The sequence below is a fragment of the Pholcus phalangioides genome, unplaced genomic scaffold, assembly GCF_987345545.1.
Source record: "Pholcus phalangioides strain wild (caught in Gottingen) unplaced genomic scaffold, Ppha-v1.0 ptg000004l_1, whole genome shotgun sequence".
Lineage (NCBI taxonomy): Eukaryota > Metazoa > Arthropoda > Arachnida > Araneae > Pholcidae > Pholcus > Pholcus phalangioides.
This window is the reverse complement of record NW_028301597.1, coordinates 50,366,032-50,380,037: the sequence shown is the minus strand read 5'-3', so window position 1 is coordinate 50,380,037 and position 14,006 is coordinate 50,366,032. Positions and strand designations below refer to the sequence as shown.

General features: G+C 36.6%; 1 protein-coding gene across 2 annotated transcripts in view; it reads right to left on the bottom strand.

Annotated features, from left to right (window-relative positions):
* LOC149087801 (uncharacterized) overlaps positions 1–14,006 on the bottom strand; it is a 63,591-nt gene that overhangs the window by 3,550 nt on the left and 46,035 nt on the right. For both annotated transcript variants that reach the window (XM_089231717.1, XM_089231718.1), the window contains exons 3-7: positions 10,360–10,469; positions 8,509–8,604; positions 7,200–7,307; positions 5,104–5,166; positions 4,912–4,984 (exon numbers count right to left, since the gene is read on the bottom strand). In XM_089231717.1, coding sequence (XP_089087843.1) covers positions 4,912–4,984; positions 5,104–5,166; positions 7,200–7,307; positions 8,509–8,604; positions 10,360–10,469 — 450 coding nt within the window. The remainder of the gene's footprint in view (positions 1–4,911; positions 4,985–5,103; positions 5,167–7,199; positions 7,308–8,508; positions 8,605–10,359; positions 10,470–14,006) is intronic.

Here is a 14,006-nt window from a genome sequence, read left to right as displayed (position 1 = left end):
ATGTGCGAATGATAGAATATTTAAATATTTAAATGCTATGTTTCTTGATCAATATTCAAGAGAGTTTTTCACGTATGAATTTTCAAAATGTTTCGTACTAAAAGAAAATTAGTTCAAATGTTAACTTTTAATTAAAATTTGTTCTGGTCACACAAGTGTGAAAAATTGGAAATTTCTACGTCGCCTGTTGATTCTAGATTTTAACTAGGTTTTAACTAGCCCATTAAGGTACCCTTACTGCCCTCTCGTCATTAACATAAGAAACACGATCATTCAACGGTAGAACCTCCCATAGCGGACACTCTCGTTAGCGAATACCTCCACGGGCGCAATTTTGAATTACATCGACTGGACACATCTCGTTAGAGAGGAAAATTTTCGGTCCCATGCTTGTCCGTTATCGAGAGATGGTAAATATCGAAATGTATGAAAAAACAGGAGGATATATGTTTCCTTTTGATAGAAACGACTGACTTCACATCGTAATTTCTACCAAAAATATTTCCGTTTGAATAATCCCAGTTGCATAATCTGACAGAGCTTATTCCAAAGATTCATAAACCGCAAAAAGGTACATTACGGAAAAAAAGTAGGCATATTCGCTTTTGAAAATAAGCTCCTCATATGTGCATGTTATAAGGTTATGCTAACGCTTGCAGGTTAAATATGTAGATCATCTTTCAGATCAAGCACGAGATCAGTTTTTTCAAGGTATGACTACCTGTTTTCTATACAGGGTACACATGAACGTCCTCTTGTAAACCTTTCAACTCGCAAACCATTTGTTGATCGTAGAAGCATCCTTCCAATAAGACAAAGGTTTCAAATAATTCGTGGATTTCTGATACAGTATGTTCCTTCATTTCTCAATGGGCTGTACATGTATTAAGATGCAAAATTAATTTTTATATGGTACTTACTTACAGCTTATGTCCATAATATTTTAGTTTCGCATTTCATGAGTCAAACAAATCACCTTCTATGTTTCAGAGTGAAATATTCACGGCAATATTTAAATTTAAATCCTGATTTTTACCACTTTCAACACACACATAATTCAGAGAAAGAATTCTGAGATCCACGTGTGATTTGAATACTTTGAATAAGAAATAAAATGCATCAAATTCTCTTTTAATTTTATGAATAAATAATGGAAATTCCCAGATCAAAATGTTATCCTTGCGTTATGCTATAATCATAAGGTGCATGAAAGTAAATTGACATACGGGCTTCAATAATTTTAACCGGTTAAAATTGTTTTTAATGTTTCTTTTTTCAAGATCTAAGGTACATATGAGGGGTTCTCAACCATAGTAGATCAAGTCCATTTATCTTTATTATATAATAACACCTTAAAGTTGTTGATAGATAATTAATTCAGTTCAAGTGATGTAAAGTAATTAAATATGCCAAAGTTTAGCTAAAACTATCATTTTTTTAGCGCCCTGCTTTTACAAATAATGAATCAGCGTTTCTGTTGTAAATTTATAGTCCTTCTTTAATAATGAGGACTTGGTTCACTATGGTTGTGAATTGAAGCTTCTACGTGAAAAAGCATGATGCTACAATGTAAGTGAAGAACATTTTATTATGATTTATTTTACATTATGAAAAATTCTTGATTGTAATATATTTGTCATTAGGTATATTTAAACTACAAATCAATTACAATGAATAAAAAATGTTTCCATTTGTCATAAATCAATCACTGTGCAAAATATTATCATATTCATCAACTTTGAAGGAAGTAGCTTGGAGCCTGGTATTTGTCTCCACTGGAAGATTCTTGAAATATACATAATGAATAGACGGAATGTGTATGGGAGAAGATCCATCATGTCTTTCTTTTTGGTCAAAAAAATCTTCCTACGGTACGCGTACAATACATTTTGACTTTCGTGAGATAAAGAAAGCAACTTTCGTCCACGAACCTGCTTTTCCAAATTTATTTTACGAAAAAGTAGATCCTCATTGAGGGTTTCTTTGAACTCTTACACGAAGGAACAACCTCTCATAACTCGCAGCCATCTGATATTCAATCAACCGACACAAACTCCCTCAGTGCCCTTTCTATTAGTGACAGCTTCTTCCAAAGTAGTTAGAAACAAAATCAGAATTTTTAACTTCTGTAAAGCAAAATTTTGGGCATCTCCTCTTTGTGTTCTTAATTATTTCCTTACGGTCACAAGGAACATAGATGTGTTATTTTTTGCGACTTGCTGCTTCAATCAGGGCAAAGTCTGCGTCGTTCGGAAGTAAAAAGAGTGGCCAGACACCTCATGAGTTTGAGTTCAATTGATTATGCCGCTATGTCTGTACTATTGATTAGTTTCAACAGTGTAAGAGACGTTTTGATGTTCCGGCTTTGGCCATCACATGGATCGGAACATAGAATTATTTCCTTATATTTAGAGGTTTTTCTCTCTTAGGTGTCTCACAACAATGCTAGAAATGTCTTGAGAACCTCTTCCCCTTCCATTTCATCCCAAACGTAAATGTATCCAACATTATCATTGAAGGAATGTACGCGGAAGTTATAAACATACAGATTGCGTTTACAATAAGCTATGGAGGCTGAAAGATTAGGACGGGCACCTTCAACCCGTTGCTCGCGAACACCACGGTGTTCTTCGATGCTCTGGTCTGATTTCGTGCTCGTGAGCACTTGATCAACGTCGCAAGTAAACGCCTTGTACAAATTGTATGAAAAGATTGAAATCATCCTGATATCAGTCATAAATTTGCCGTAAGGGTGCTCTTCTTTAATGATGGGTGCAGGTAGGTGCTCGCAACTAGAAAAAGGTTGTAGTCCTCTGGCTTAGGGAAAGGAAGTGCTTTTCGCAAGTCGAATGTACAGCAGTGAGTGTCATTCGAGGCTTTATCCTTATCGGTTTTCATTTTTCTTTTCATTTTTCACTTTCAGCCTGCTCAAGTGAAGCTCTCGTTTAGTTTCAAGACTTTTTCTAGTGATTTCAATCATTTTCTGTTAAAAGCTTCGTGGATATGTCATTGCATAATTTACATGTATCTAAACTTGGTGGCTTGAAGTGTAAATTAAATTTTGTGCTGAAAATTTTGTAATATTATTTCTCTTTCACGGAGATCGTATTCTTTGCCCCACATTCCTCTATATAAATGTCGTGCATCTTCCAAATCGAAAGATCAGGGTGAAGGTACATTCTATTAGGATTATCTTGCCTGGAATAGCGACTTTGATAGGCTGGAAATGACTTTATATGATTAATAATGTCTGTAATGTCAATTTTGTTTCCAGGAGTATGTCTGCCTCTAGAGTCTGAAGTGGCTGATGTGATGCAATCCTTATTCAAACACTTTCAAACACGTCCCCATCTAAGTTGCAATATTACGTACCTACTGTTGACAATATTGTCATTCGATGATTCATATGATGAATCAGGAACATATTCCTTTCCAGAAGACTCAAAATCGCAACTCGTTTTGACTTGAAAGTGATTGATGTAATGAAAAATATCAACGAGGCCATAAAAAATCTGATCAAAAATGGATTTGGTTCAGTATGGCTGTGAAAGTTTTATGTATGACTTCACAAGCTGTGAAAACAAACGCCGACTGAGAAAATGCGTGAACTGCGAACTTGGCTCACTATGGTAGAGCCGACAGAGCAGACTGCTGCTTTGCTGCACCTTCTGAGCTAACTATCCCTTTTTTCAAGGACTTGGTCTACTATGGCTGTGAACCCCTCATATATCAATCAATCATATATATTGCTGTCCCGCCCCTAGAGGCTGAACCCCTCATATATGCGTACCTAACTCAAATGGTCCTGAAGATATTGGCCCAAATTAATTTATTTATTTATGGATTAACGAAATAATTTTTTTTTCAGGGGCATTTTGACGTACGATAAGCACAAATAAATCAATTTTGTTTAAAGTAAGTTTTGACTCAAGTGCAAAGAAGTTACGTTGTTTTCCAAAGAAAAAAAAGCAATATAAGATGGTTCATATCATGGTGATGATTTTTGAGATGCTGGTTAGTATGGAAAAAAATTCTAAAGGGAAAAAGAACAAGGTATGGCCGAGAGAATTATTTCTCCTCAACTTATCAATTTTAACAAATCAGCAAACTATTTCTACTAGAATCATTTTAATGAAAAGAAATTCCACAAATTTAAGTAAAATTTTGATTAGATAAAAAACTGCAATAATGTGTCAATTTATCAAGTTCAGACAAAAGTTAAAAAAACAAAAAAGAAATTACAGATGTTTTGAATGATTTAAAATTCTTTATATGCAATTTCTTATTGAAAAAAAATTGGGTAATATTCGCACATCTGCAGTGAATATAGTCAACCTGAATACAAAACAAACGAAAATCATCAACCTATTCCCAAAAAAAACCGATGTTTCCTGAAATTTCATATGGAGTAAAATTATGAAAATTTTAGTCGGAGAAAAAACTGCATGTGCAGTGAATTGAAATGAATAAAACATGATGAAAAAAACAACATGAAATGAAATTGAAACATGAATAAAAAAAAAACCAAATATAAAAAGGAGAAAACAACAAAGTAATTTTTTAACGAAAATTTGGTAAATAAATGGCGAACAGATGCCGAACTGTTAGCTTTCCAACTGAAGTTAATTAGATCACATATATCAAATCAAATAGCTGCACAGAATGTAAGCACCATCCGTTGAATTATAATCGAAATATTAAAAATACAGAAATTTATGCAAAACAGTACTATCAGTTTCCTTATTATCTATTTTTTGTCCTTATATTATTAGCATTTAGCATTTTAAGTAAAGACTACAATTCAATGAAATACAGTAGGTCATAGTTTTATCTAAAGCACCAATTATGTAGTGAAATCAATATTTTATCGTTTTCGTTTGGTCATGAATATCATAAGATAAGAAAACTCACTATGATCAAAAAGATCCAAACTTCCATTTTTGGCTTTTTTGTAATAAGAAAACACGCAAACGACACTGTAAACCTGCAACGAAATAAGAAACAGGAAGATAGAAAAAAAAAAATACTTTACTATAAATTTTCAGCAAGTGAAGATACTCCGAGATGTTCAATTAAGAAGCTAGATGTGTCTCATTTACTTACCCTCAATCCAGTGAGGAACCCGACCACGATTATGACCAGTATGTCTATGCTGCCACAGCTTGACTGAAATTTTTGCGAGAGTTAATTATCAGTCTACTGAATATATGAAGATTCATTTCATTAATAATAACGAAAAACTATGGAAATTATCGAACGTGACAGGAAGTTTGACAAGCATTAACGAGGGCTTGATTGCATTAAATTTTTAATTGCTATCCTATTATCTAGAGCGTTAATTATGTGAGACAGGGAGAAAGAAGACATTTTTATCTGCTCGACAAAGTTCCATAACAAAAGACATGATTCGGGATCATCGACAAGTTGGCGTATTTTGTCATGGTAATTATGTCTACGTTAGTTATGGCAGTCCATCAAACAGCAGTCACGATGCGGAAATCATTTTTTTTTCTCCAAAATTTGGCAGAAAAACTCGATATATGTGTATATAATTATTTTAATAGTTTTTCTCTCAAATTTCGCTCTTTTTTTCTCTCTCGTCACATGGAGCTAATCCAATACAGCTGCTATATATAATCACGTATCACACGTTGCCGATTAAAAAAAATGGATTTGGGTCCTACCGGGCTGTTTTACATCAGCGCATCGAGCTTTGGACAGGGATCTCCGACCACTTCGCGGAATGGCCGATCAAAGTCCGAATCACGTCTTCAATTCGGACTTTGACCAAAACTCTTGGACAATTCGCGAAGTGGCCGACCCCATCACGAATTGGCCACACTTCGGGCTTTGGCAGTAACATCTCTACAACCTACAGTTTTCGAATAGAACGGAGAAAAAAAATTATTACTGTTTGTCTATCTGACACTCAGAAAAATGCATTGTTTGGGAAATGCAGGTCACTAAAAAGTCATCAAGTGTGATTCGATGTGCCAGTTTCCCAAGATGGTATTTAATAGAAAGAAATGCATGCACCATAGGCGAAGATAGACTTGGAAGTCTGGGGGGAGCACGATCAGTATTGCTGGGGGGGGGGGCACAATGATGATGATGTCAATTCATCTGAACATATATGCATCATATCAGTCGACTTCACTTTTGATGGTGGAGGGGCAATGCCAAAGCCTCCTAGATACTACAAAGTCTCTCTAGGAGGCTTTGGCAATGCTCCCCCCCAATGCCCCGTATCTCCACCCATGGCATGCACGTAAGTTGCATTTCACAAGCAAAGGATCCCAAGGTGTCATGCTCAAAAAAATTATGAACAAATTTGTGTACATTCATCTCACCCATAAACACATTAAAAAAATTAGCCACGGAGTGCAATTATTAAATCCGCAAAAAATTATTAAAAATGACAAAATTTGGCTACTCATCACCTCTGACACTTCTTGGCGATATCTATAAAAAATCTTTTCACTCTTCTCAAACACACCCTAGCTCTTCTTTTTCTTTTTTGCTCTCTCTCCAGCTTCTCTCTTCTATACAGGGACTAGTTATTTCTTTTGTTTTTCCTCTTTCTTTATCTGTGCTGTACCTGATCATGTGTCGTTTGAATGGCGTCCCTCTATTATTCTATGGTTGCGACATTATCAAATTCATTCATGGCCTCCATTGGCATCCAAATATTAGTATTTTTACTTTTTAAGTGACCCATGATACCGGATTTTTTTACATTTTTGAGCATATTCAATCTGAATATCACCGATTGGAACAACCTCCCGTCAAACATTATTGATTGTACAATAATTTCTGATTTCCTTTGTAGCGTCAATCGTCTCTGTCAAATTTCACTACCGCTTTCCCTTGTACAGGCCTCGGCCAAGCAATATTGTATAAATAAATAAATAAATGTCTTGCCAAATGCTTGCACGTCAAGTAGTTAAATGAGTAGAATAAGTGGCAATTTCTTCAAAACTGTGTGAAGACGACACTTCGGCACTCTTTCCTTGTCAGTACACATTAAACCGGACATCCAAGTCCAATCTGGATGAAAATAATGGGTCACAGAGTTATGATCCCTCAAACATTTTCTATGCACTCTGATTATTCTCGTTTGTAAGAGTGAATGTTGTCCATACGAAACGCCCTGCACATGTGAAAAACATCAATTTCGTAGAATGAAATGTATTTATTACCTGTATGCTGAACAGCCTGAGAGCTGCATATGCGGCAAGCTGATCATGTTCCAATGACGGGATCGGTCTTCTCATGTCGTGAGGGAAGATGCGATCTTTTCTGACATACTATAAAAATAGGGAAAATTATTATTAAGATTCCATCATGAAAGAATGACAAAAAACATAAACGCAAAATGAACCATAAATCAAAAAAAAAACCATGCATCAAATGAATATTTAATAAAACAATTGTCACCAAGTTGAAATTATACTTTCGGTATATGCATCGAAATGTCATTGAAGCATTTTTAGTAAGAAATATACAGTAATAAGAAATTTACATTTGAACATCATGTGTCCCCTTAACGAGACATTTCCTAAATTCCGAATTTCATAGGAATCGAGGTGCCCACTAATTTGATGGCCGTTTTCCATTGCCGCATGGCTGGCGGACTGCACACTTAGCAAGTTGGATCGCACGAAGTGGAGACGATCGCTTAGGGTGGATTGATGTGCATAAGAAAACGTGACAAATCCTGGAGTCCATCAATAAAAACCGGGACATTTTCGAAACCCTCATTTGATGGGCATAACAGTGTAAAATTGCAAATTTACAAGGGAATACGAAAATATCATTACGCTACTTCTACATAGAGCTTCCAAAACAAGTAAAACATCGGGGTGGGGCTTTCGTTGTCAGACGTCCCTTATAAACAGGATTGAAGGTGTACGCTATGAATGGGTCCCTTAGGACACACCTTCATGCGTTGGGATGGAATTGGGGTTACCCTTGGGAAAAAATCACTCATCCCTGCCAAAAATAATTCTGCATACAAAAAAATTCGGTGCTGTGGTTTTTTTTCGGAAAATAAAATTGTTGTTCTTTTTCCGTATAATTGCACCATCTGTTGCAAACATCTGTGAGTGACGTTGTCGAGCGTGCGTGCGCATGCGTCCTCATTTCTAAGTTTCGGAATCTGGTAACCCTATATAAATTTACTTTTGTACATTAAAACACATATCGCCATCTAATGATCCTTAAATGCATTAAAAGTTGACGAAACACTTAAAATTTTCTATTTTCTTATAACACTATATATAAAGTACTTCAAGCCACAGAGCGCAGGCACTATGATAACACTGTACCGCTATAAATTAGAAAGCACGTTTATACAGTTTGAAATTTATGAATGCAATACTGTAGTTCCATAACATAAGATCTTTGATTCGCAAAGAAAAACCTGGACAAACAAACGTCCCGAAAGCTCTTTTCGGGACAATGAAATTAATACCGAAAAACTGGGACATATGGTCACCTTATGCTCACCATGATTATTCTCAAAAGGATGAATCCTGTGCTGGCTGCCACATCTACAGCGGCGAAGACGGCCAATAAGAGCACAGTTCTCAGAGACACGCCACCCTAGAAAAAATAATTTAGAAATGAATTAAAGAAAACTGATAAAAAAAATTTTAGTTATATTTGTAGGGTTAGAAGATTTCCAACTGGGGCAAAAGTGGATATTACGCCTTCTGGACCAAGGGCGGTACCGAATCCACTTTTGTGTTGACTAATGTTCGATTATACGGGAATGGTACGAAAATAAAGCTTTATAAACAAACAAATTTCAGTACCTAGTTGGAGTCCTGAGCATATGATTCGATAGTTTGGTCCAATCAAATGCTTTGTACAGATTATTCTTTAATTAGCAACTAATACAATATAGTATGTACGTACCAGGGCCGCCCTTTTCACGACGCGGGGCTTGGTGCGAAAAATATTTCGTAACTCCTTAGCCCCGATTTTATATATTTTAAGGACGTGTCGAAATTCACAGATTTATACATTATTACAATATACAGGTACGCTAAAAAATATGTATTCATCAATGAAAATTCAGAATTAATCAAAGAAAAACAACCCGTAGTTGTTGAAAATTCAGAACTTATCAGAAAAATAATTCCAAATTGAATAAAATTCTTAATTAATGAGAAAAATTCCAAAATTGATTAAAATTCAGAATTAATAAGAAAAAATTACAGAATTTATGGCAATTCAAAATTAAAATGGGAGAAAAATCCAAGAAGTTTGAAAATATATTTGATTTATGCACATTTTCTTCACTTCTACTACCGTAAGTGCATCACCACCACCCCCTGGAACCAGTGTAACCGAACCTATTGCACCCCCTCCCCGCACTAAGGGCGACTCTAGTACTTATGTCGTGTACTGTATTAACCTTCTGACATTTCCGCAGTATATGTCTAAATGCGAGACGACGTCCCCACTAAAAAGTCCCGCCACAGAGAGCAACAGGCCCATAATGGTAATATCTTCAATCATTACACTTCACTCATAGTTAGAAAAATTGATGGGAGATAGCGGCACTACACATAACAAGCATTACACAAAAACAAGCTTCACGTTAGGTTCACAACACGTACACGTGAATTCCTGCGTGTACCAATTCGTTAGAAATTCCGTAGAGGAATGTGTATGAGGTGCATGTAAGGTTAAGTAGTAGTAGTAGTAGTGTATGTCTAAAAGATCTTTTGAAAAACCTTCACCCGGTAGGAGTGTGAGGTGACACGTACAAACTCGAATTTAATTTTAAAGCAAGAATTCGGCCACAGGTTCGGTCAAAATAAATTTCGATCAACTCGTACGGTCTGCCGGTTATATAGAGTGGAATTTCATTAAAATTTCATTATTCTTCAAGATTACCCATACATTATGCACAGAAAAGGTATGATGACCATAAATATGCAGAATTTCTCTTGGTTCTCACGCAGAAAAGCTCAATTCGTACGAAGGGTTCACCTGCTGCTGCTGCTCAAAGGCTCGTATACACTAGCTCGCCGAGCTTGCAACGCACGACCCCCCCCCCCCCACCTTCCTGCAGCAATTCTAATCCGCTCGTGGGTACACAAACGTCCTTTGTGTTCCTTAAACAAACCGATTCCAGTGGATCCAGTGAAAATAGCTCAAGAATAGTTCACAACACCGTACAAATTACTGAGCAACCAATTGCGAATGCTTTCATTGCATGATCTTCGCGCTAATGTATATATGCACCTTAATATGTATTCACATACGGCGTTAATCATCTTGTAAAGACTCGTTATATTTTTTATATCAAGTGAAATTTTATGCGGCTTATTGAAGAAAAATACTTACATCAGCACGGGCCTGTTTTACAGCGAAAGCCATCCACCACCAGCTCAGGATGAAGATTCCGACGAACACAATGCTCAGAATCAATGTCATCCGTGAGGCATCCAGCTCCCCTTTGAGTAAAATCAATTCAATTCAATTCAAAAATACGTATTATATTAGCACAAATTATTCCAAATTAGAAAATGTGTAGGTACTTGAAAGTTTTATACGAGTTTAATTTTTTCGAAACTTTTTTGAAAAGCAAAACTTCGCATCCCCTTGCAGTTAATAACAGATAAGAATAATAAATTTGTATTTTTCCAAAACTTTACGTAACAAAAAGTTCATTCAGTGAAAGAAGTTCTAATCTTTTATTCCGATTTGTGTTCTTTCAGAGGGAAAAAATGATTTATCAATGTATTTTAGAAACCCTTAATAGCAATGCAGTGGTTCTCAAACTGTTAGGCAGACTTCTCTCTCTAAAGAGCAGTCGGGCGCGGTAACCCACGTCGATAAGATACTCGCCTAAAGTACCAAAGGATGTGCAGAGGCGTCGCGAGTTCGATACCCGGTTCGTCCTTGTCAGAAAACTTTCCTGACAGAGGGGCACAGCAGAAACGGCGACATGGCCACAGAAAAAATTGCTACCGCAGGGAGTCCCCCATCGAGGGGTTAGCGCACCAATCCCTCGACGAGTATTAAAAAAAAACAAGCCTGCCGTTCGGAATCGGCAATAAATTGTAGGTCCCGGTCTAATTAGCCCTCGTGTGCAGAAAATGATCGTGGTGCGACAAAAATGATCAAATGATCAAAGAGCAGTCTTGCGGGGAAAAAAAATCCATCGCCCATCACCCCATAGCTAAGAAAATTCCATGAAGGCTCCCATGCTGTGGAAACTTCAAAATACAACAATGGGAGTTTGCAAATGCAACAAATTATCTAATCTGGATCAGGATAGAAGCGTACTCAGGGAAGGGCACAGGGGGACTCGTGCTTCTCTTTTCCCCCCACAAGATGATCAAAAATTTAAAAAAAAAATCTTTATGCAATGATACCTCGTCTGACGAAGTTAATTCGTTCAGTAATCATGTCCGTTAGCCGAAACGCAATTTCCTATAAGTTTCTATGATAAATCGTTTAATTCGTTCCTGATATGGCCAGAATTTGAAGATAAGATTTTTAAAGCACCAAGGAGCCTTAATATAGAAAATATAAAAACTGAGCGAAGGATAAAATGAACAGCTTCAAAATTGCATAAATGACAATTTACAGGAAGATGAGATTTTTTAGGATCTTTTTCATTTCACACTGTGTACAAAACCAACACCAGCTTTGGTAGACAAAAACCGGTGTTGACACGACCCAGTCGAGTTCGTAGGTATCCCCATCCACACATTTGTGTTTAGGTCAGTGCGTTTCTGTGTATCGTACATGCAGATGGAAAAATTCAAAAGATGAGCTCCTAGAACGTTCAGACTATTCAGTTTGATGCTGATTCTTGCATTCAAAGAACGCGGGTTCTGTAAACGCGGGCTCCTTTTTTTTTCAATACATTTTCTATTAACTAAATCTTTCATTTTACATGAAATGGTTCAGTAACGTTCAAAAAAAGAAGCGGAAGTACATCTGAAAAAAGATTCCGAGACGGACATGAGTTAATCGGGCTCGAATTATAGTAATTCTGATAATGAGTGATTGCTAAAATTGAGCTCACAACGCGGTTTTTTCACGGTAGCACATGCATCCATATCAACGAAAATTAGCTGAATCCGTATTCGTTAGCCGAAGCAGAAAAATCACGAAAAAATATCTTCTTTAGCCGAAAAATTCGTAAACCGAGGTATCACTGCATACTATCTTCATTCATCATTCTACTTTCATTCCTGCATAATTTTCTTTTAATTTAGAATGCATTTTGACGGTTAGTGACTGAAAATTCTCTGGAAGAAATTCCTTTCGCACCCTCCCATAGGTCGATCCTGCGCACGCTCAAAGCCTCCGAGGTATTGCTCTATATCTAGGAGGCTTGCCCCTCAGACCTAGGGTAATCTAAATATTGAGAGCTCAAGTGAGAGCAGAAAAACGTTTCAAAATTTCCTCTATATGTAGCAAGTTTCCTACAGGGAAAAAACTTATACAAAATAATTATAATTTATATAAATTTCCAACTAAAGCTACAAAAATCTTACATTTTTGCATGTCCTTCCACTCTCATCTCATTCGATTCAGGACTCTGCGTTGGTGCAGATGTTACAAAAATGAAACTCCTATGCCAACACGGCTATTTAATGACCCAATCGTTACTCTTCTCTTCTATCCTTTTATTCTTTTTTCTCTTCTTCTTGAGAGGCGATGATTTGCATCAATTCGTGAAAGATAATGACCGTTATTACGTCCTTAACGGGGAAAACGAGTAGCGAATGATCCTTTATCGAAGAGGCTATCGAATAACAATTCCAAGTCTGTAGGTGTGACTCGACAAAGATGGAATCTCTGTTGGTATCAGTCGGATGGGACAAGAAAACAGAGAATGTGTTCGCATGCCAAACCAACTGGCAAAAGCGCGTGAATCAGTTTCTTGTTTAATTTCAAAACGGTGTTGATAACTTCTCTCTCAGAAGAACCTTCAATTTATAACTTGTCATAGTTAGTTATCAAACACCTTATGTAATACAATAAAACCTCTCCGACACCAGCGAGACAAAAAAATCCGTCCATAAAAGAGGGGGTGATCGTATATCAGGGGTTCGAAATGAATACTTTTATAACAAGGAGAAATTGTTATTTGGCCGTAGGGGGTGAACGTTAAGAGGACCTTTACTGTATACAGGATAGGGTGTATAGCTAAGTTCCCTTGCCGCAAATTACTGGTGAAAGGGTGATCCAAGAGGCGTACTTTCAATTGGAAAAATTATTCAAACAATGTGTATATAGTATTCAGATACATCATTCATATTGCAAGGGGTTGTATAGCTATTCAAATTTAAAACAATCAACTTCTTACACGGGCACCCTGTTCTAAAAAACCCAATTAGAAAATTGTTGTCCTGTCTTACCTGAGGACAACAAAAAAGCTACACGTTTCTAAGTTCAATATTCGCTGAGATATTTGAATTCAAAATAGTTGAAATGCGCGGAAAACCACATAAACTAACGGACAACGCTTCTTTCACTCTATGTGATTCTTTCCCCCCGCATTTTCTCCGACTTTTGAATACAAATATCTCAACGAATATTGCCCTTGGAAACGTGGAGGTTTCCTCGATGAGAGACAAGGAAACAACTTTCTAATTGGGTTTTCTAGGACAGGGTGTCCGTGTTGAAAGTTTAATTTTTTATTTCAATAACTACACAAAACCCCTTGCAATATGAATGACGTATGTGAAGTCCACACGTTATTTTGATACTTTTTCTAATTAGAAGTATGCCTCTAGGATTAACGGTTTGCCAATAATTTGTGGCAAGGAGACTTAGCTATGCACCCTGCATATCATGCGTATGAATGTGAACTCATGACGCCAGTTTTCATTCTCCATCGGCTATGGCCAATTTAAGATACGGCCAGCCAGCACATACGCCTGAAGGTATTAGAATATTCATACTATTTTAATGGGACCTTTCCCAACGAAAATAATAAAGATGGATAGACTGTTTCATAGAAAGAAATT